We start from the raw sequence: 23949 nt of genomic DNA, 5'->3' as shown, positions 1-23949 counted from the left end.
CGGCTTTTCTTTCGCAAGTCCTGTCGGTCTTGTTTGTTTATCACCCACTTTGCGCCAAAAAGAGGAAACAAGCAGATGTCACGATGAACAACAGCAGCGTTTAAGCTTGATCAGCTGTTGTTAGAATTTATTTAATATTAATTTCTAGTATCAGCTGATGTTTGTTGGAGCCACAGCTGTAAAAGCTGCTGGTCATGATATCGGGTTGGATATGTGGTGAGAGGGAAACATGAAGATGAAACCAGGAGATGTCCTTAAGTGGTCATCTGGTGTAAACTGTATAGAAATCATACATATATACAAACGAGACAGTGTACATCACTGTCACAACAGTGTTTGTGAAGCAGTATGTTTAAGATACATTGACAGTCTCATGACGACATGATTCAGATATAAGACGCAAATCAAGTCAATCAGACGAATGTAACATTTGTGTTAAATACTTTTGAATTTCACCCAAAACACCCTTTTTTTAAATTAAATATGTCATTTTGCATCTCACTCTCCTACCTGTGTGATCTGAGTCTGTGTGCATTCGTGTGTGTGCGCGCTGCGTGGTGACGTACGCGCGTGCATGTGTGCCCCGGTCACAGCTCGCTTCAGCAGCAGAGTGAAGCTGACCCCCCACCCACTTGAAACATAAAGGCAAATAGGCGGAGCGGTTAGTGCTACGTTTGTGCAGATTTGTGCAGGTAAAATTAGTGTTTGTGCTGCTACGGTTTCCGAGATATTAAACTTTATTTTATAGGTCATTCAAAGGTCACCATCCCCCCAGACTGCTCCAAAACGGGCCAAAATGGTCTACTTTTTTAGTGCTACGTTTGTGCTGATTTGTGCAGGTAAAATTAGCGTTTGTGCTGCTATGATTTGAGATATCCTGTTATGGTTTACTGCTGAAAAATGTCTTTTTCAAATGACCTTTCACTTTGTGTGTTCACTTGTTCAATAAAGTTCTGTTAAAAAAACCCTCTTGTTGTATTTAATCAGCTAAATTTGTAATGAGTGTATTTTTTTTTAATTTCAATTTCTTTACTTCAATCACTTTTTGTTCATAAAACCACGATGCAAATGCTTGAGTATTTATTTTTTTTAGAGTGGATTAAAAAAACTTTATTGAAAACTACATTTGAACATTTTACACTCCCATGAACACTTTTTGAGAAACGAACAAGCTAGCAGTCTTTTGCATCAAATACACATTTTCTGGCAGAAAAAACTATTATTTGGCATTACTGTGTCTGAAGGATTCTTAGAACAGCGTTCATCTGATTTCTGAACAAGGTAAGCTTACATTTAAAATACTGAGGTTTTAGTTACTGAGTTAATACATGATATAGCTAACTATCTGGATCAAAAGGATTTTTTTTCAATGTTAAACATTTTCAAAAATGTCCAAGAAAAAAGTTTCTAAAGCACTTTAAAACATGTAGTACAACCCATGTACTGTACAGCACTGGACTAAAGTGCTGTACAGTACATGGGTTAAATACTCAGACTCAATTTAATAAACTCACAAATTCAATAGCTCCATCTTAAAAACAATAATTCCACAAAATATGAAAGTGTAGATTGGTGGAGAACTTGGGGGAGGGGTTGCTCCTGGCTGTGTATATAGTTCAGAAATCACGTTTTGCTCCATCATAATCATAGTGTGTTTTTTTTTAGATGCCTCGAAAGCCATCTGTAGACAAGGTTTCCATTTTTGCAGTTCTTTGCAATTCAAAAGAGGCCATAGTCCAAAATGGCAAAATAGCCACTCCAGCTGCATCAGTCTGGAAAGAGCTGAGTTAGCAGCTAGAAGACAAGATGTCAGCAAAGGCCCTGTACACTTTTGTGAAGCTAAATAGACACAACGTCTGGTCAGCTTTGGAAATCAGTGATCAGGAAAGTAATAGTGAAGGAGAGTTAGATTCACATTGCATTTCTCCTGGACAAGAAAACTGTCAAGCTTTTGAACTAGAAGTCCCTTTTGAGGACTGGGTTAAATTTATTCCTGAAAAGGTTGAATACAATGACAAGTTTTCTCCTACCCTAAAAAGGGAATACACAATTTTGAAACCTGGCACTTGGACTCATATCATCAACGATCTTATATGGAAGAAGATCAAAAATACATGTACACTTGTGTTCCGTAGAGCAAAGGTCCATCCAACTGTCAACAATAATTATCTGGACATCAGAGGCGACTGTAAGGAGTGTCATGGCCAGTTAGAAATGTCATGTGACAGACAGCCAGCAATTAATAGTCCAATGGTGCTCCAGTGTTTCATGAGAAATACAGATTTCTCCCTGCACACTGGCCACTCCAAGCGGTTCATGTCTGGAAACCTGCGTGAACAGATCGCTAAAGAGCTGTGTGAGGGCAGAATGGAACCGGCTGTATGGAGGTCAGCGAGGGCAGCAGATCTGATGGATGTTGGAGATCCTGAGCCAAGCCACCTTCCAAATTTGGCCACTCTGCGAAAAGCCAAACAAGAGAGAAAAGACTTGGAATTAGGAGATAAGGACCCCATTGCATCTCTGCAATTGTTAAAATATAGTGTTCCTCACAGTGGTAGCATCCGAGATATTGGACTGGACAAGTTTTTCTGTCACTACTGGAGTCAAACACAGATGCATGTTTATAAGACATTGTCAAAAAAATCTCCCCCAACTGTGTGTTTTGATGCAACCGGTTCAGTTGTGAAAAAACTGCTGAGACCAAATGGCAAATCTGGCCATATCTTCCTTTATCAAGGTATTCTGAAAGAAAACAATTGCCCCAGTGTCCCAGTGGTGCAAATGCTGTCAGAGAAACATGATGTTAATGCCATCGCAAACTGGTTGACAGAATGGATTCGTGCAGGTGCACCTGTGCCAAAGTATGCTGTGAGTGACTTTTCTCTGGCAATTCTGGGAGCTCTGGTCAAGGCTTTCACTCCTCATCCTGATCTGAAGTCCTACCTTAATGAATGCTTTCATGTCCTTCTTGGAACCCAGTCTGCCAAACTCCCCCCTTGTTATATCAGGGTTGATGTTGCGCACTGCATCAAGATGATATGCCAGTGGGATTGCCTGAAGAAGAAAACACATCGTGTTAAAGATTTCTTTGTCAGGTCATTAGCAAAACCTCTTCAGTCTCAATGTTTGGACCATGCAAAACAGCTCCTACATGCTATCACTGTTGTGGCCCTCAGTGAGGCAGAAGGTGATGACAGTTCTGGAGCACCTCTTCCTTCAGAAAGGTGCAAGAAATACTTGAAAGCCCAAATTGCTCAAGACTCCATCATCATTCCAGATGAACAGACGGAGGAAAGTGAGAGAGTGGATTCAGTGGATGAGATCCAGACTGACCTACGACAGTGGGTAACAGAAATATGTGAGGAGAGCAGGTCACTTGCTGCAGCAAATGGGGATAGAGATAATATTCACTTTCTCCCTGAGATTATTCCTCATATAATAAGACTGGCAAGTTACTTGCCACTCTGGACAGGAATAATGGTCCCTCTCTTCCAAAGCACCAGCATCACAGCAAGTTCAGCCACTGTTGAAGCTGATTTCAAAAACATAAAACATGGCCTTTTCAAACATGACAACTTGCCTCTTCGAGTCGATCGCTTCATTGCTCGTCATCTTTCCTTCATCGAGGGAAATATGCGGATTTGTTCTGCAAAAGAAAAGGTCAAAGATGAGGCAACGGTGGGATCACTGAAAGTCACAGATGCCAATTCTGGATCCATGACGACTCACAATGCAGAAGACAAAATAAAAATGGATGCTCACCCATTTGTGGGATCTGATGCTACCACAAACCTTCTTCCGGTTGATGGGGATGCAGTTGAGAACTGGAGGGGCCTAGCTGTTCCACCCAAAAAAAGGAAGAGGACTTCCTACCTCTCTTCATGTACCGAATGGCTCCATGCAGATGAAACTTTTGGGGCCAAAAGAGTGAAAGTGGGATTATTAAAAAATGGAAACCTCCATCAGCCTATTAGATTAGGGGAATCGACAATCTCTGTGCTCAATACCTGTGCATTTGATGCATTTTTTCAGTGCTTATGTTGTGCCTTCTGTGACAGCTCCACATTTCAAAATGCTGTTCTGAAAGACAGTGAAAACCCAGTCCTGCAGCTGGTGAAAGCCATTGCCACAGATGGTGTGACCCAACAAACCTACAGAAGGAGAGCAGAGCTGCTTAGTGTAATGTTTGAAGCTGTCTCGTTGAGGTCTGCTGCGATCCAAATCGATGCTCAGTGCAATATCTCCGCTGTAATTGCTAAGACAATGAGGAACATCTCAAGTGTTTATTTTACCAAACACTGCTCTTCACAGCACTGCTACCTCAGCAAAGGGATGACAAGGGAAGTGCCATTTGTTTCTCCTGCCATCTCTGTCCTCAAAGAGTCTGGTATGGCTCATCTTGGCACGGCTGTGGAAGCAGGACTTGGCCTACCTGAGTCTACCTGCCTCAGGCCACTCTCCAATCCATCTCTGTGTCCATCAGAATTCAAAACAGAAGACAGCACCACAGGAAATGAGCTCTGTGCAGGGACAGTTACTCACAGCTACAACATTGGAGATATCGTGTGGATTGATACTGACCTTGCAAACCAAACAGAATTTCCACTGAATGAATTTCCCTCCAACCTGCTTCTCCAAGGAAAGTCGTTCACTTTGAGGGCATTAATTGCTTTCCATGGAAAGATGACCACTGATGGTTTGGGGCATTACACTGCATACTGCAGGAGAGCTCCATGTGTGTGGGAGTGCTATGATGACCTGGGAAATGGAGTGACAGGAGCATCTGAAAAGAAAAAAATACAACCCCATGCTGTGTTATACACAGTATATTGAGTGCTGCCTGCATTTTTCTGTTTTATTTGGTTCATTACAGTTACATGTGTTCAAATGGCTAGTGTGTGTTATCAGTAAGTTCAGTTTTGCACATAAAGTTAAAGTTCTAAATTAAAAATATTTTAACACTCTTTTCTTTGTCAGTCTGATGTATATTTGCTTTTACACACCAAGTCACCTTCACCCATAGCCTTGAAAGTAACCGTTCCATTTTTCTGTCAATAATTTTCCAGTATTTCTTTTGTGTTTACCTGGTGGCTTAAGTCAGGGGTCAGCATCCTTTTCATTTCAAAGGGCCCCTTTCCCCCCTGCTGCTACAAAACCTGTCTAGAGCCTAAAAAAAGAAAGAGCCTATAAATATCTAGAAAATGAGTTGTTATATCGTGTAAGCTATGGAAATGTAAATAAAAATGTTTATTTTTAGATTTGATAAGACAATGAATCATCAAAGCTTTATAACGGAAAAAAGTATTTGTTAAAATGAAGCCAGCTACGAGCATCCTTTCCATAATAATTGAAAATTAGGAAAGATGGGCAACCAACTTGAAAATTACAGTAAACAGATTTGAACCTAAGAAACATTAAATCACTTTTAAAAGCCTTGTACATTCAATGAATAGTCAATGCAGATATTTCATAAAAAAAAAAAAAAAACTGTTAACAGAACCCTTTCTTGTTGTCTTTATAATAAAAAAATGACTTACTTGGTCTTATAAGAGCCACAGTGGAGGGGCCGGAGAGCCACATGTTGCTTTAGAGCCGCAGGTTGAAGATCCCTCGCCTAAGTGCTGTGGAATATTCAGTTTTCTACACGTAGGTAACAACCTATCAAAGCAAACACTTCATTTTTTCTGAGACAGCTACATTAATAATAATGAACATATATAATTCAAAACAAAATCATAGAGGCCAACTGGGTATGTAAAAAATAATAATAATTTAGGTATACGTGAATCACTTCACATGAAACTCAGTTTTGCCACAGAAAAAATAAAAACTTTAGCCTACCTTGTGTACGTTTCTGCACTAGTAACAAAAGAAATATCAACCTTTCCGCTGAATAAATTGTGTTACTAAAGTGTAAACTAATAAAAGTTAATATGCAGCAAGCCTAGAAAAAGTGCAAAACTCCACAGCTGCTGAAACTCACTGCCACAGACACTGGTGTTATACAGCGTAGGCCGTAATAATTAAAATCATTATATCTCAGATACTGTAGCAGCACAAACGCTAATTTTACCTGCACAAATCTGCACAAACGTAGCACTAACCGCTCCGCCTATTTGCCTTTACGTTTCAAGTGGGTGGGGGGTAAGTCACTGCCACGTTGCTCAGTTTGTTCAGACCCCAAGCTGCAATGTGAATACAGCCGAACCGCCGCATTTTTGTTTGTCGTTAAGAGACTCGTTCGGGATAAGTTTTGTGGAGGACAGAGTTTGCTAATATACGTTTTTAATGAGTTTTAGCCGAGAACGCAGCTGAAATGCTAGCATGCTAAGTTAGCCTGAACGCTAGAGGCTTGTGAGCGTGTTCGCTGCAGCGTGCACTCTTTTTTCCTTCGTCAGGTGAGGTGTACTGGCAGTCGCGTGACACACACAGATCAGACACTTATTTCTGTGTTGCAGGTATGGAGATGTTCTTATGTTTTGGAGATGCAGTCTTTCATTCATTGTTTTTATAAGTACAGTGTTGTATTGCCTGTTGGATGGCGGTTATTAATATAATTGTACTGAAGTATAATGTTTGAAGTATAAGCACTAGAATATTGGGTCCTGGTTATTGAATTGTATTTATCTGACTGTTTATTTGTTTTTGAATTATTTTGTTTATTGTTCTTATAAGTTGTTTTTAATGATTTTTCAGTGACATGTTATTTATTTTATGCTTTTTGTTTTTGAGAGCTTAAGTTAATGTTTTAAAACAATTTGTTGTATTAGATTTATTATATTATTGTGGTGTTAATGAAGCTGCAGGCACAGCTCCTTTCAGCATGGCCGGAGGAGAGGTGTACTGGCAGTCGCGTGACACACACAGATCAGACACTTATTTCTGTGTTGCAGATGTGCAGTAAAGAGCCAAAGACCCAAGTGCTGTCTCCTGCCTCTTACTTTCACGCCAGAACACAACGCAATGACGGGTGTAACACATGAACGGGTTATACGAACAGGAAGCTCAAACTGTTTAAAAACATGAATTCAAACTCCAGCATAAGAAAGCAAACAGCAAAACTTTATTTATACAGGCAGAAACACAAAATGCTGCTCAGAGCAGAAGCTAGCACAGACGAGAACCTCAGTAATCAGATTGTAAACACTGATCATGTGATTCAACATGTTATTCCAGCATTAAAGGTAAAAACAGCTTCAGTTATATTGTTGGAAACAGACGCCGGTCACAGATAACTTGAGGTGTTGCTCTTCAACCTGTAGATGTGGTTCAGCATCTACAGGTTGGAGCTTCACATATTTCCTGGTTTGTGCACTAATAATGAGCAGCTCAGAGACTTACTGAGGTCCCAGACTCTGCTTCAGTCCATCCAATGTCCTGCTCAGCTTCTAGTCAGAGTCCAGGTTTTAATAAGAACTAAAGTCCAGTTTCCAACACACACATGAAGATCACAATAATGACACTGTCAGTGGTCTTTGAGATTTATTAGAAATCTGTCTTATCTTAAGTTCAGCTCTGTGAAAAGGCATGGATCCGCCTCACAGAGAGCATCGATCAGAAGTGAGGAGGCTGTACTTCCTTTTCGTCGCACTGTGTCAATAACATCTCGTGCTTTATCTGCTTTGCTCTGCTGTGATCTGACTGATTCCATCTCCTGATCATTGATAATATGCTGCTCCAGGAGTTTATCCAGAAGTTTTTTTAAAACAGGTTCAGACACTCTGTCAATAAACTGTGAGCGAACTGTGAGCAGCCTCTCGTCTGCCGGGACTCCGGACTCATCTGGGACATTTCTCATTAAGGTTTCTGTTCTTGGTGCTGAAGGAACAAAGAAAGATAGACATTTAACAGCACTCTGAACTGAGGATGAAAAGAGAAGTATGATTTCAGTTGAAGTTTTATAAAATATAAAATAAAAAGTTTGTAGGGTAATTTCTGCTGGTATTTGGCAGGAATCTTACCTGGCAGGCAAACAGATGATTTCCAGATTTCATTCCCCTCTTGGTCTTTGACTATCAGAGTCACAAACCCTGAATTTGTACTCAGGAAAACTTGAAATGTTGGATGGTAATTTGGGCCAGACTTTGAGCGAAACTGTGTTTGCTAAACAACAACAGAAAGGTGCCATTTTCATGACGAGTGGGTTATCCAGGACTTTCATTTCAGCAGCATATAGTTTCTAACTGCTGACTCACCTTCGGCTGTATTATCCTGCTCTCAGGTTCACAGTGGACACTGTACCTTTGACTGAAGCTGAAAAGACAGTCAGCAGGGGTCTGGATGTATTTAGCATCATCGTGTTGTTGGGCAGACACCTGCAGTGACAGGACAGTTTATTATGCTGGTAACGTTAATAAGTCTATTCACCTGTAGAGCTCATTTAAACATATCAGGTGTAGAATATCATGTGTCAGTATGAATCAAAAACAATCATTCTTGAGATAGAATAGCTTTGCAGAGAAAAAAAAGCTCCATGATTTTATTTTTATCAGTGAAGTGTCAGATCTGACATTATGGGTCACAAACATCAAATGTTCACAGCTTAGGGTCATTACTGGGACTGGGAGTGAATAAAGAAGAGCAGTGATTGGTCAACAATGTGGGTAAGAAAAGTTAAATGGAGCCTGACTCTTTGTCTCAGGTAATCAGAGTGGAGTGACCAGTACACCTGTACATAAGTTTAGTTTATTATCAGAAAGCTGCTGAGAATCATTTGGATTCTGAGAGGACTACAGAGTGAAGATGATGAAACTATTTACCTCTGACAATGGGATATTTTCCTGGAGTAGAAACACGTTGATTTGTGCAGGTTCTGTCTCTGAAGGTCGGAAGAAAAGCAGAACTTGGCCATTTACTGTTATGTTCAGGAGCCGCTTAAAATCATCCCAGATGACGCCCCACCCAGAGAGGTGAGGAACCTTCACAACCACATGGGTGGCAGTGATCTCCAGCGGCTCCAAGATGCTCATCCCATCATCAGAGATGTGGGCAACAGACAGCAGGCCATCAACACACAGCGCTGTGAAAGGAAAGAGCTTTTCATTCTGAGAGTTCAGATTTACTTCTCACCTTATCTGAGGATTACATCTCCTGCAAACAAGTTCACCTCCATCCTTTTTTGTTATAAATAAACTGCATTGTGGTTATTTGTATGATAAAGAACAGTTCATATTAGCTGAGCACCACACAGTAACACAGATGTTTCACAGCACAGTGCTCACCCTCCTTTGTTTCACAGTGTGGCAGGTGGAGCTCCCAGACTGCATCCTCAGAGCATGTGATGTTAAACAGCGGCCCTGCAGCTGTTTTTCCAGCTGATTGAAGGAGGCTCTCATCCCATTGGACAGTCCTGTACAACAGCTCCGCCTCCTGAGCCATAACAAACACTAGTCTGGTCAGAGTACACTGGAACACACCTGGACCAGGACACCTGAACCTGTAGGACACAGAAGGGCTGAAGCACTCCAACCAGCCTGTATGAGCTGAGGTCTGATCACCTCCAGCTGTATCACGCGTCTTGTTACATCATTACATACATGTTATCAACCTAATGTGAAATTAGAAGCACCTGTAGGAGATGTGTGTGGATTCAGTTTGTACTTGAGGGGTGAAGCTTGATGGAGGCTGGAATTCAGAGAGGAAATACATCAGCTGTTTAAAGCAGCAATAAACAAGTAAACAGTGAACAAACTATACAGAGTACACCCATCCATCCATCATCCAGCCATCTTCTTCCGCTTTATCCGGGGCTGCAGGGGCAGCAGCCTAAGCAGAGAAGCCCAGACCTCCCTCTCCCCAGCCACCTCCTCCAGCTTATCCGGGGGAACACTAAGGCATTCCCAGGCCAGCCGAGAGATATAATCTCTCCAGCGTGTCCTGGGTCTGCCCCGGGGCCTCCTCCCAGTGGGACATGCCCAAACACCTCACCCAGGATGCACCCAGGGGGCATCCTTGTCAGACGCCCAAACCACCTCAGCTGGCTCCTTTCGATGTGGAGGAGCAGCGGCTCTACTCTGAGCCCCTCCCGGATGGCCGAACTTCTCACCCTATCTCTAAGGGAGAGGCCAGCCACCCTTCGGAGGAAGCTCATTTCCACCGCTTGTATTCGCAACCTCATTCTTTCAGTCACTACCCACAGCTCGTGGCCATAGGTGAGGGTAGAAACATAGCTGGACCACACAGCTAGTGGCGTGTGCCCCTAGGCACACAGAGTACACATCAGGTGTTATCTGTACACACTTTCAAAACTGCGAGTAACATACTGACAATGACACAGAATCTTAAACCTGACTGTAGAGCTGGGCGATAGAACGATAACGATATGTATCGCGATATAACTTTTACTCGATAGAGAAATTAAGCTATCGCGATAGACCTCGCATCTCTTGTCCTCTTTAAAAAAAAAAAAAAAAAAAGGTCAGCCAATCCAAATTAAGTAGCGCAGAGCCGAACCAATCACAGCCGCAGCGTCACGTCGCGTGACTTGTTACGTACAGCACAAGTGCCAAGCCGCACGTGTGTTTGTTTGGGAAGCAGCCAGCGGGTAATGGAGCCGTAATGGAGGAAATGAGTGTGCCGACTAGAAAAATCAACCGAGCGTGACCGAAGAGAAAACAGATGATGGTTCCAATGCCGGAGAGATTGTCGAACGGAAGAGCCATAGAAGTTCCGTAGTGTGAAGGTATTTCGGCTATTTCAAGTCTGACAAAAAACAGAGTAGCGTGCACTGTAAATTGTGCCGAAAGCAAGTCTGGAAATACAATAAACTGGAGCATGCGTCACACTGTGCGCCACGTTATTGTTTCGGTGAAATGAATTTCTACAATACTGTTACTGTTAATTCTACTCTCTGCAGTGTTTAAATGCTTACATATACACACAGTTACTGTTCGTCCACACATACGACTCGGTTCTGCTTCTATGCCCCAGCTTTGTTTACTTTTTCCCACCGAGGCTTCTAGACTTCTGATTGGCCAACATTTCTGCACGGTTAGGAATCTAGCGCCACCTGCTGCTTTGGCATGTTCATAGCGTTTTCCTTCATTTCTGCTTTTATGTGTGGACGGGATTATTTTTTAAAACGAAAACAGAAAATCTCCGTTTTCAAAAATACCCGTGTACGTGTGGACGTAGCCTCAGTCTCTGACTGGAAGCGCTAATTCGTCATTCGGCTTTTGTCAGACTAAAGTAACTGTTAAAACTGTTTGAAAAACTAAGCTATACAACAAGGAGAGATTGAGAATTTCCTTTTAGTTCTCAGTTTATTTGATATTGACAAAAGTTAGTCAGTTTTGTCTGTTCTTCTGTAAAACAAACTAAGATTTATATTTAGAATTAATATTTTGTTTCTAAGTGGAATTGACAATTTAGTCTGTTTCGTTTGTTCTATTTTGAAACTTAAACGCTTTAGTGGCTGCCTTTTGTGTAGTTTGCAATATTTGCCTTTATTTATCTGAAAAAGTCTCATGTTCCTTAAGTACATCTACCCTGTTGAACTTATTATGGGAAATAAATATTTAAATAAAAACAAGCTGCTGATTATTTCACATTTTACTTGTGAGCAACGGCACATTTAAATCTTACAAATATAGTTATTTGGCTTATATCGTGATAGATATCGTTATCGCCTGAAATGAAAAAAACATATCGTGATATGAAAAAATCTCATATCGCCCAGCTCTACCTGACTGGTTGTCTGCCCTGTGCTTTAACACACCTGACACAATTTCTGTGCTGAAGGCCTCTTTTTTTGTGTCACAAGACAATCAGATCCACATGCTTTTCTCTCACCTTAATGTGCTTTATGTCATCCTTAGACAAATCAAGCTCTGTGTCTAATGAGTCTGGATTCAGTCTGACCTCAGAGTCACCTGATGAGAGACAAACATCGAATATGTCAGGATTTCCTGGAACTCTAACTGGTGCTGTTTACAATCATATTAGTTTTTTAGTGGTTTTCTGATCAAATACAAACTGTCTGTGAGGGATTTCTCTTTCTTCCTTAAGGACCCACCATCTTCTTCAGCTGCAGCCTTCTCACTCACTAAAAAGATTTTAAAGTATTAAAATATTTTGACCAAAACCAGTACCTAAAAACACATCCTTAAAAACCCCCATAATTTATAAATTTTTGCAGAATGAAATAAGCACAAACGAGCTTTCATGTGATATGCTGTTGATGAAATAGTGATGAATGTGACACAGAGTCTCAGTACTCACTGGTTTTGTCTATGGAAGATTTAAAAGTCTTGTCATCAACCCTGCAGAGAGCAACGTTAAAACACAACTGATTAATGGGGTACTAAGCCTAGCCAGAGAAGAAGAAAACAGACTTTACCATGAAGATCCTGTTGGGTTATAATATTATTTTATGCCATGTTATACCCCTAATTAAAGATTGTGAATTATTATGTAGTTTTAGTTTGCATTATTCTCCTGAATTAGAAGAAGCTGATAACTATTGCATTTGTTAGATTGATTTGCATTACATTAGACTGCTGATTTATTGTGAATGAATGATGTTGTTTTATGATGCATTATACTGCTAAGTTATAAGAAAATACTGTTTGCAGAAAGTCATCATCTTATTTGTCTGATTAGAAGAGAACAGAACATGCTGGAGTTTCCTGCCCCATCTCAGCAGGAGCAGATAAACAGGGAGCCAAGGTCGTAGCTTAGGCGCCGTGTGAGAGAGAGGCTTTTATGATTAGGTGGGGGCTACGAGAGGCTATAAGAGTTTGAGCAATGCTCCACCATTTTGAGATCTGATGCTGTCTGCGTACGGTGTTTATCTCCTGCGCGTGTGATCATTAAAATCATTGTTTGACTGAACCCGACTGGACCAGTGTTGTTCTTTTGGTTTTTCATCTTGTCTCCATCCCCAATATTTGAATCCATAACAATCCTCAGTGTGGATTGACTGGAGGAATTCCATCCAAACATCTGCTCTCACTAAATTCTTCCTCACCTACAGACTGTGTTCTTCACTGCTTTAAACTTGGAAATGAATGCAGTCATTGGTCTGCGTGCTGCTTTGTTCAGAGAGCTGATTGGCTGTTGACAGTGTTTGATCAGAGCGTGTCAGCCGTTACTATGGTGACCATAAAGGTCAGAAACAGGAAGTGTTTGTGTCCAATCCTGAAGCCTGTCACCGTTCTCCTCTCACAGCTTCACTGAGAAGCTGCAGCTTTACAGGAAACACTGGATCTTTGTTTCATACTGACTGTGTTTAGTACAATACTGCTGACAGCACCACCCACTCACTCCATCACTCTACTTACACCAGAGTCTCCAGTCTGTAGTCTGGACTCTGCTGAAGATCAGACAGCTGCTTCACATCTGGATCCTTCAGGTTGTTTCCCCACAGGTTCAGCTGTCTCAGATGGGAGGGGTTGGACTTCAGTGCTGCTGCCAGATAATCACAGCTGATCTTTGACAAACCACACCACATCAATCTGTATAAAGAATGAAAGATGTAAGTTTATTAGACAAAGTGTGAGCTTGAAATCATTCAGTGTTTCATCATCTGTTCAGAGCTGAAGAAGGTTCAGAATGTAGAAGTTTAGAAAATGGAAACTCCAAACAGCTGAAGCCAACAGGAAGCAGCTTCAAACAGGAAACTGTGCAGAGTTTCAGACTATATGTCCTGATGCAGCCAGTTGGATTTTGGAGATTTGAATCTCTGTTCTGTGACTAAGTCCTTGAATCATTTCTTCCAGTTGGTCCAACAAGACAGACTAAGTATTGGACATGTGTTGTGGCTCCATTAGGGGAGCTTCTAAATGTGATGTGATGGCCCCTCTGGGTCTGTCAGGTCACAGCACTGAAGAGAGCTCAAACTGGGCACACAGTTGTTCCAGTCTGGACCAAAGACTATATACTGGGACTGAGGGACTGCTTTGACTGCACCCACTGGGACTTTTTAAAGGCTCATGTTCTCACTTAGATCATCGATTTCTACTTACATTTCTTTCTGGGAAAAATGGGGATTACTTTGGAAACAGGAAGTATTTTCCCCAATAAGCAGCCCTGGATTAGTAAATCACTCCAACATGTTCTCAGGCAGAAGAAGCTGTCTTGTTATGAGGGAGAGAAGAAAAAGATTGAGGCACAGAAACTTGTTGAAAGAGAGATAAAGCAGCTAAAATCAGGTGTAAAAGTAAAGCAGAGGATGAGCTGAATAAAGGACACTCAAGGCTGGCTTGGAAAGGAATGAAGTCCATGGTGGGGATGCAGAACAAGGAGCAAAGATGAATGTGATGCTGAATCAGCAGAAGACTTGGACTCATTTGATTCCAGCTTTGATATCATTGATTTCAATGAAGAGCTTTGTGATTGTAGCAAAGGGCTGGTAGCTCTGAGAGTCCCACTGATGAGGTGTTTGTGTGGAAATCTCTTAGTGGGACCAAAGAGAGAAAAAGCCCTGGTCCTGATGCTGTGGGAGGGAAATGATTGAAGTGTGCTGTGAGGAACTGACTGGGAGATTTTCACACATTTTCCAGCCCTCCTTGGAACAACAGGAAGTTCCCAGCATATGGAAACAAAGGTCGCGAACGCTTCCTAGCCATCCCGTGTAGATGTCAGTGAAACTGTTGGGAAGACAACGTAAACATTTTATTTGTACTGTATAATCTGCAGATTCTGACAGAAATCTGCAGCTATCCTTTGAAGCACCGCTCCTCTCTTAAACAGCAATAAGGATCATTATTAGGTTATTTACATTATTATGTAAATAACAAAATAACTTAAAGCAAAAAATTGGGAAACGTAAAGTCCGAAGTCTTTATATTAAGGGCCATCTGTCAAACAATATTCTTTGCTCTGGGTCTAAACAGAGCGCGTTGTGTGTGACATCTTCTTTTGCGCATGCGGGCCGCTTTGAGCGTTCACACTAGAGCGCGTTTGCTGTCGCATTTTATTTGTAGTGTGAACGAGGAGACAAAAAAATCGGATTTGATCAAAAAATCAGAATTGAGCATTAAGACCTGCAGTGTGAACGTAGCCTTAGTGGGACCAAAGAGAGAAAAAGCCCTGGTTCTGATGCTGTGGGAGGGAAATGATTGAAGTGTGCTGTGAGGAACTGACTGGGAGATTTTCACACATTTTCCAGTCCTCCTTGGAACAACAGGAATTTTCCAATCTTCCTTGGAACAACAGGAAGTTCCCAGCATATGGAAACAAAGGTTAAGTGTCCTATGGCACTCAGTGATGATGGTGCTGTGGCCCCACCACCTCCACCTCTTTGTAAAGGAACTAACTGTAATCTGAAGCTTCAAATGGAACTAAGACTTCCTCCACTATGTGGCAGTGTCTGATGAGAAAGTGTTAGTGGAGCTGGCCTGGAGTCAGAAACAGGAAGATGCAGGATTTGGGCTGAAATGGGGAAAAGTGGTTCGCACTAGTGCCTTAAAGCAAGAAGGTTGTAGGTTGAAGCTTGTTGGCCTTTCTGTGGAGGTTGGATGTTCTCCCACAGTCCAATGAAATGCTGCTTAGGTTCATTGGTGCTTCTAAATTGGCTGTAGGTGTGGATGTGAGAGAGTGCTTCTCTGTCTCTCTCTGTTGGCCCTGTGATGGACTGCTCACCTGTGCAGGTGGACCACGCCTCTTGCCCTATGACAGCTAGGGCACAGGCTGCAGCCCGGTGAGCCTAAGCTGAATAAACAGTTAGCAAAAATGATCCATAGATGGCCTGAAATCCCCCAGTTAGCAGTTTGGTAGATAGCTATGACATGCTAATCCCATCCAGCAGCTGTATTCTACCTGTAAGCTGATCCCTGCTGAGCCAAAGCACTTTTTCATATACAAATTACAACCTTTAATAGAAACCTATTGGTCAGCATCTTATTAGCCTGCTGTTAGCTTCATTCCACAGAAAACTGAGAGAAACTAACAGAGTTGATAAAGAATAAAGAGAAATGTGCTGATTTAAAGCCTTTGAAGTGCTTCAGATGATCTCTGTCCACTTCTGTCCACTCATTCATTCATGTAAGCTTTCTAATGCAGCTTTGATCTTCACAGTCTGCTTCATGAAACTCATTCTAACCCTGAATGTCAGAGTGTTCCTCCTTCTCTTTCCCATCATTCATGCTGGCAGTGGAGGAGATTTGGATGTTGGACTGTGTTTTGGATGATGTGTGTATGTTTGTGTTGGACTGCTGTCTGTAAAGCAAACGCACATTTTGCTTTGGATTTCAGTGTCAGACAGACTTTAAGGTGGAATGAAGAGTTGGAGAGTTTCACAGTGAATTATCCAGTGGAGGATTTTTCTTCTTCTTTGAAGGTTTGAAATGTGAACATTGTTCTGCTGCAGTCAATGGACTAAACCAGAGAAGAAGAAAACAGACTTTACCATGAAGATCCTCAGTGTGGATCAGTATAATATCAGCCTGATGTCTGCAGTTTAGTGTCAGCACAACTTTCACATCATATTCATCTCAACACAACTAAAACATGCTGACTGACCTCAGAGTTTCAAGTCCACATCCTGGACTCTCCAGGAAACCACACAGATGCTTCACTCCTGAATCCTGCAGCTTGTTGTTGGAGCTCAGGTCCAGCTCTCTCAGATGGAAGGGGTTGGACTTCAGTGCTGCTGCCAGATAATCACAGCTGATCTCTGACAAACCACAGCGATACAATCTGTATAAAGAATGAAAGATGTAAGTTTATTAGACAAAGTGTGAGCTTGAAATCATTCAGTGTTTCATCATCTGTTCAGAGCTGAAGAAGGTTCAGAATGTAGAAGTTTAGAAAATGGAAACTCCAAACAGCTGACAGAGTTCATACGCCTTTGTCAGGGTCAAATTCAAGCAAGACCATGTGAAAATTAAAACACATCATCCTAGGTGAACTTAAACACCTTTGTTCCCCTTTTGTTAAGACATAGAAAAGTACACCACACAAAAATACTGCAAAAGGAAACGGTCGCCTTATATACATAGTGTATAAACTCAAAATGCACATTTCACTTCAAATTAAGATTAAGGCTTTGAACAGATCACATAGTTCAGTTCAACATATAAGACTTTAAGAATGCACAAGCATCTACTTAAAATCTATTTAATTTATCATCCATGATATTATTTTGTACAATTCCAATGTATTTTGTTCATCTCCCTTAAATAAACAGGCAGTCTTAAAGTATGAAATATTCATATACAAACACATATAAATGTGTGTACTGTCTCAGTGGCTGATAGTACCCCACAGGCCTCAGTGTGAGCTTGAAGACATTTATAATGTTTAAGTAGTTTAATGTGCAGGTGCTGACGATAAACACATTTTGAATGAAAGCCGGGGAACTTTGGTAGCACAGAAACAAGTGGCTATTCTTTGTGACTATATGGATCACTCACAATACCATTATTTCACACAAAGGCACCAAATTAATACTCAAAAAAGCTGCAGCAATACACACAAATATAAACAGTACTTGGTGACTGTTAAGTCTAATTGTTGAATGTTGCCATTGTGTTTCTTAAATTTGTACAGTCTTAGTTCAAGCAGTAGGATCAAAGCCATTCCTTTGATCCTGGCCACCTCTCCAACCACTCTGTGCTGGGGGAGGTTTTATTGTAGATACATCCTATCTGGAAGATCTGTTTCTTTTGATGTAAACTTCCTGGGTTTACGACCCTTTGGTCAGCAGGAGGTCTGACACACACACACACACACACACACACACACTCTTACAGAAGTTCACACATATACATAAAATGCTTTGTCTTAGAACAAAGGGGGCGTGGCTTTGTTCTGACGTGTTTTGTGTGAACTGTCTCCCAATAAAAGGTAGCAGGAGGAGGTCAGATCTGTGGTCATTTTCGTGGTGGACACAGACGAGGCCTCCCTTGCGCAAATAATCGATCGATCGACTGTCTTGTTTTCTTCATGATAAATAAGTCTCTAGAATTAGCGGGGCTTGTGGAAACACAGACCCAACAGTGACAACTTTGCTTTTAGCCTTTAACCCTTCTTGACTACTTTTGATGTGGCCTCTATATTTTACCTTTAAAAACAGTTTATCTTGCCAATCTGTTATTTTCTCATTTTGACCAACTGTATCAGCACAATTTATCTAAATTCAGACAAAATTTAAAATACAAGTAGAAAGTGATATTTTGACTGTAAAAACCACACACACGTTTAACGAATCATCTTCATAACTTGAAATGCAAATAGAGATTGTACACTTTTAAAAATACGCACACGTTTTGCAAACAACAAAGTTATATGGTACTATTTACCAAAAAATGCAGCCAAGGCTCAGACGTTTTTCATATAATCATTTCAAACTATTTACAGAACAATCAGGTGTCAAACAATAGTTTGTGTCACTCTAACACATATGAGAACAGCACAGGGATAAACCTGCAGGTCTGACAGCAGGTGTGTCACTCAGCGTTTACACTGCAATCTGCCTTTGTTGGCTTTAAGGCAGCAACTGTGACGATCACTAGTAGAACTGACACACAAAACAAAACAACAGCTACACACTAAATACACAAGACAACAAACTAACTTGAGACCAAACACGGTAAACGTCACAAATCTCTCACGTATCAAAACTCTCTCTCTCTTTCGCTCACTCGCTCTCTCTTGCCGGTCACTCCTAAAACTTCCCCCTTTTGCTAAACAACCAAATGTCATGTTTCCATATCATTTTTGATTGGTCGACATGGTACATTTTCCCACCTATAGGGCTTTGGAGCGTGATGTCACGGGAGATGGGCCATGCCCCCTTCCGCCATGACAGTAGGCCAGCCAAAGGATACCATTTCAGCTATGGATCGTACGTGTTGTGTTGTCGGTTGCAACGTTAGATCACACGATCGTGAAGGCAAGAAGCTGGATAACGGGCTCTCTTTTCATCGTTTTCCATCCTGGAGGCAACGTGAGGGATCCCATGTATCCGATATTACTAAACAAAGACGTCAGGCTTGGATTGCAGCGGTGAGACGAGCGGATATCGAGTTCTCTGCAATCCCCAGCTTTTTGTTGGTTTGCTCACGGCATTTTCTTTCCGGTGAGTTCTAAATTAATTCATATCACTCTTGAAAGGCTTTTAGTGTTATTTTCAATGTGCTGAGGTCATAGATAATGAGATAAAACATGCTAATGTGTGATGCTGCAGAACCACATCATGTCGACTGAGTAGCTTATGATTTGGCATTATTGCAGGCAAACCAGCATATGAAATGGATGTAACAAATCCAGACTGGGCACCAACACTGCACATGGGGCATGACGACATACCTGTATCAGACTCGGACCGGCACTCAAGGCGTACGCAACGGAAGCGAAAAAGAGCACCCATCGGAGGTAAACAACCCCCCCCCCCCCCCCTCTAAAAACATACTAAATTGCTATCACTGTACACTAATCCGCACATAACTTCCAGATGAATCACACACCTGTCATTGGAATATTGGTGTACATTTACCTTATGTCTAATTTTATCTTACAGGCTTTCGTTATGCAGCTGCAGAGTCTGAAGGTGTGCCCCGTGCAGAAGTGATTGATGAAGATCTGACAGAAGACCAACAGCAAAATCACAATGTCATGGAGGCAGTGGACAGCAGTTGTGTTGGACAAGTGGAGGTTGAGGTAGCAGCTGCAAATGTGGATATACTGAAGAAATGTAAACCTTTTAAAATGATGACAGATTACAAACTCTCAGCTGTGTCTGTAATCAAACCTCTGTAACTTTGCTTCACTTCAGCAGCATCAGCTCATGTTCACATGTTGATTCATGGTTTGCTTCAGTTTTTGATGGACTGCAGAATATTTTGAAGGTTATCTGCTATAAAAAGCCAGAACAGGAAAATCTGCTTCATGTGTTTCTGTTTGATCCTCAGTGACTTTGACACAAAGGCCTCTGCTGTGATGATCACACCTCTGATCAAGTCTCACAGTGTCAGCTTTGTTTTTATACATATGGATATGTGCTGATAAATGATCAGAGTTATAATATTTCCCACTGTCTGCTGTGTGCCGTGACCTTTGACCTGCTAAAGACAGTCAGCTGTGGATTATTCATTGTTGTGTCTGATACTTAGAACTGTGAGGAAGAACACTACACAGTTAATCAGGGTCCCCTCTCTCTGAATCAGGAAAGGTGGGCAGGCCGCGTGTGGGCCGCGGGCCATACGTTGAGTCTCACTGTTTGAAATGTGAACATTGTTCTGCTGCAGTCAATGGACTAAACCAGAGAAGAAGAAAACAGACTTTACCATGAAGATCCTCAGTGTGGATCAGTACAATATCAGCCTGATGTCTGCAGTTTAGTGTCAGCACAACTTTCACATCATATTCATCTCAGCACAACTAAAACATGCTGACTGACCTCAGAGTTTCAAGTCCACATCCTGGACTCTCCAGGAAACCACACAGATGCTTCACTCCTGAATCCTGCAGCTTGTTGTTGGAGTTCAGGTCCAGCTGTCTCAGATGGGAGGGGTTGGACTTCAGTGCTGCTGCCAGATAATCACAGCTGATCTCTGACAAACCACAGCCCCTCAATCTGTATAAAGAATGAAAGATGTAAGTTTATTAGACAAAGTGTGAGCTTGAAATCATTCAGTGTTTCATCATCTGTTCAGAGCTGAAGAAGGTTCAGAATGTAGAAGTTTAGAAAATGGAAACTCCAAACAGCTGAAGCCAACAGGAAGCAGCTTCAAACAAACACAACAAGAGAAAAAACTCTGAATATTTCACATTAAAGTCGTACATTTATCATAAAAACAGGACAAAGACTTGAAAAAGTCGTGTTTTTCCTTCCAGGAACCACAAGGCTTCACTTTTAAAGGTGAAGTGTGAAAGAAATGGACATATTTGAAGTCCAACACCTTTTTCCAGTCACATTATTAAAGCAGACAAACTACAAGCTCATTTTCATTCCAACAAGTCATCTTCTGACCTGGACTAACAACACTGGTCTCTATGTGCAGCTGGCTGTGAGACCAGTGCTCAGGGAGCGTCTACAAAGTGCAACACTGAAAGAACATCGCACACTAGCTGTGTCCCAAAACGTCGGCTGCATCCTTCGGAGGACCCGGTATTCGCGGTCTACGTGGGCCGGGTCCTTCAAAGACCGAAAAGGCTGGAAGTGCGAGGCTGTGAAATGGGACGGTCTAGCCTTCAGATTTGCGTCACCGCTGTCTTTGTGGAGTTTAATAAACTCGGCCGTCTGCTCCTTGCTATCTAAAATATAACAGGACACTGGCGTAAATTCTCGACCGTCTCACACTTCTGTTTAATCAGTTTCCTGTTTAACGTTTATTCAGCTGTGTGAAAATCCCGGAGGAACTTTGATCTCAGCCAAACCGATTTACTCCGGAACAAATAAAACACAGAAAAAAGGCAAACAATTACATTTTTAAGTTATCCGAGTGACTTATATATCATGTTTAACCTGAGTAGCGAAAGAGCGGGGTCTGAAAACGATGAAGCCGGGCGTCCGCTGCTCTCGCCGGCTGGAGTGACCATTGAACCCCCCGGCTTGCTAGCGAGCGGGTGGGGAACAGACGTCTCCGAAAACGTCGGCACACTTTTGCAAATATGCGATGTCTTGATAAACCGAGCAGATATTTGAAGTTTACACAGCTACTTTCTCGCCTGAAAATATGTTAAAAGTTTATTTTGTGACCCAGAAAGATTAATAAGAGTAATTTGAAAACTTAGTAGCTGCCGCCATTGTTGGCAGCTGAAATTTGGCTGGGCCGCGCTATGAATTCTGGGATATGGTGGGCCACGAAGGACACACCCGACGAATCCTTCAAATTCGGGGAAATGAAGGACGCATTTGTCGGGCACATTTGAAGGAGTCGACAAATACGGACAGCCTTCATCGCCTGGCTGTGACGTAATCGGCCTTCAAATGCAGCCTCTGGAGGATGCAGCCGACGTTTTGGGACACAGCTACTAATTTGCTTCCATCATCCAACCTGAAGAGGAAACAGAGACGCCTCCCCTTCAAAGTAAAAGCTGCTCCTTTTGGACACAGTATCAAAGAAAGTCTACAGTATAACATAGAAAAGACAGAACAAAGTTTTGGTTGTTTTTAAATTGTGCAGAAATGAAACTACACTAAGCTCAATTATGTGACAGACATTTCATCCCATGTCAGTTTGGCCTCATCCTGGGCCGGATTATCCAGCACACACTCTGACCACAGGTCCATGTTGAGCAGGATGAGCTGCTGGCTAATCTGGAGGCTGTAGCAGCAGCTCACAGTCACAGTGGATTTCCACTCATGAAAAAGCTCTGGCTGCTTCATTTCTCATCTCATATCAGAGACTTTAATGCTTCACTGAAGCTGTACTGTGATGCTTCCATATCCCAGTGAGGCCTCCATAATGATTTCAGCTGTTCTGTACACACACTGTGTGCCCTGTATGGCTCAAAGTCTCTGCAGCCTGTTTTTATCTGCTATCATCAGATCTTCATCATCCTCATTCACATCCTTCACACACTCTACAGCCTCATCAGCACTGACTTCATCTTCACTGACTGATGGAGCACAACATGAACCTGTGGAGGCTGAAACACTGTCCTGTCAAACATCTCCCCGTCACCACTCCACTTCTGTCAGCCTTTAAATGAACCCTGCTCAAGTCTGTCACTTCTGTTTGGAGCCAAACGAGGTTAAAGATTACGCCACTACATTCTTGTCTAGAAAATATTAAAGTGTATTTGGTGACACACAAAAAAGGGTAAAAGTATAGTTTGGGTCCACACATGTCCAAACCCTGGTGTGTAGGCCTACTTAGTATTGAGAAAAGCCCACTAAAAGAACGCCCACCAGACCAAAGCAATGGTGTTGACTTGATCAGCATTAACCCCGCCCCCTGACTTTGATGGGTGAAGCTGACAAATAAAATGTATTTATGAACAGCGATGCAGGGCCAGGAGTAGCAACGTGAATTAAATAAATACATCATTAAATAATTCATTAAATGTGTCAGTAAAATAATTAAAATAGAAAACAAACCAACAAAATATGTAATTAACTAATTTGAATTGTACATAAATACTTAATGAATTATTTTAAATGAAATTAACCGATAATTCATTGTGATTTTGTTTTGTGTTTTGATGAGCTAATAATCAGCTCTCTTTTTCTCATTGTTGTTCTAAGCCGCTTATCCAAAGGTAAGGCACTACCTGTTGAATTATTTCCAAAGTGTGCCAAATTGGACATTACAAATTAAAGTCTACTCACTGAAATTACTGGGGAATGTCTGCTTTGATTTTGATGAGAATCTCATGACAGTACTGAGGATTTAATGCAGTTGGACTGCTAAAAATGATTGAATGCGGTTGGACCGCTAAAGGATTTAATACGGTTGGACCGTGGAAAGCAGTTGGACTGCTGAGTGATTTTAGTATATTAGGGAATTTGGTTATTGTTTGGGGTGGAGCCCGTATTGGTTATAAGGTTGGACCTGCTTCAGTCTTACACTTTTTTGGCTGTTTTACTGTTGTTCCAAAGTATTATAAATTATTCAAGAACGTCAGTTGGACTGATAGGAAGCGCAGTGCTCAGAGGTAACGCTTGCCAATGCCAAGGACGCTTAGGCATTGTCCTCGAAGAGGGATAGTCAGTTGGTCACTGTGGAGCTTGGGGCACTCCAGAATAACTAGGAGTTAGAGTCTCCTTACCGTTTGGAACGGTAGTCTGCGCTTTTTTGGCCAGCAGAAGTTGGACTTCGGGCGTGTAACTTTAACTTAAAACTTCGGGGTAAGCCTTGGCTGTGAAATGCCAAAAATAGAGCTTCAGGCAAAGTTTGGGTTGGTTGACGCTTTTAAATTGAGTTAGGGATTTTAGAGATGAGGCCAGAAACTGTTGGACAGATACTGGTTAATTGATCACAAAAAAGTTGGACTTTATCGGTTGGACCGTTAACTTAAATTTGTCGAAATTGTTTAGGCGCTAAAGCTGACAGATGTGAC

General features: G+C 41.7%; 2 protein-coding genes and 1 long non-coding RNA gene across 3 annotated transcripts in view; all 3 read right to left on the bottom strand.

Moving 5' to 3' along the window:
- The window catches only part of LOC146716593 (uncharacterized), a 304253-nt gene that overhangs the window by 232017 nt on the left and 48287 nt on the right, over nucleotides 1-23949 (bottom strand). The gene's annotated exons all lie outside the window — the stretch shown is intronic.
- Nucleotides 1472-4626, bottom strand: LOC146716596 (uncharacterized). Its single transcript, XR_014919188.1, has 7 exons — nucleotides 4582-4626; nucleotides 4321-4470; nucleotides 4008-4151; nucleotides 3763-3910; nucleotides 3152-3646; nucleotides 2944-3054; nucleotides 1472-2457 (listed from the first exon to the last, which is right to left on the bottom strand). It is a non-coding gene; the product is annotated as an uncharacterized LOC146716596 (long non-coding RNA).
- On the bottom strand, nucleotides 7042-20529 carry LOC146716595 (NACHT, LRR and PYD domains-containing protein 1-like; the record flags this gene model as incomplete). The annotated part of the gene is made up of 11 exons (XM_085452580.1): nucleotides 7042-7818; nucleotides 7962-8103; nucleotides 8196-8315; nucleotides 8760-9019; nucleotides 9222-9436; nucleotides 9569-9624; nucleotides 11791-11870; nucleotides 11975-12043; nucleotides 12220-12260; nucleotides 13281-13454; nucleotides 20342-20529. Coding segments are annotated over 11 exons (1665 nt in total), but the record flags the coding sequence as incomplete, so codon positions are not given.

Source organism: Copadichromis virginalis, linkage group LG3 (assembly GCF_057382275.1).
Source record: "Copadichromis virginalis isolate Kocher_CV1m ecotype Utaka linkage group LG3, C_Virginalis_male_GT1.1, whole genome shotgun sequence".
Classification (NCBI taxonomy): Eukaryota; Metazoa; Chordata; class Actinopteri; order Cichliformes; family Cichlidae; genus Copadichromis; species Copadichromis virginalis.
The sequence above is the reverse complement of the archived record's forward strand: the minus strand, read 5'-3'. Positions and strand labels throughout refer to the sequence as shown.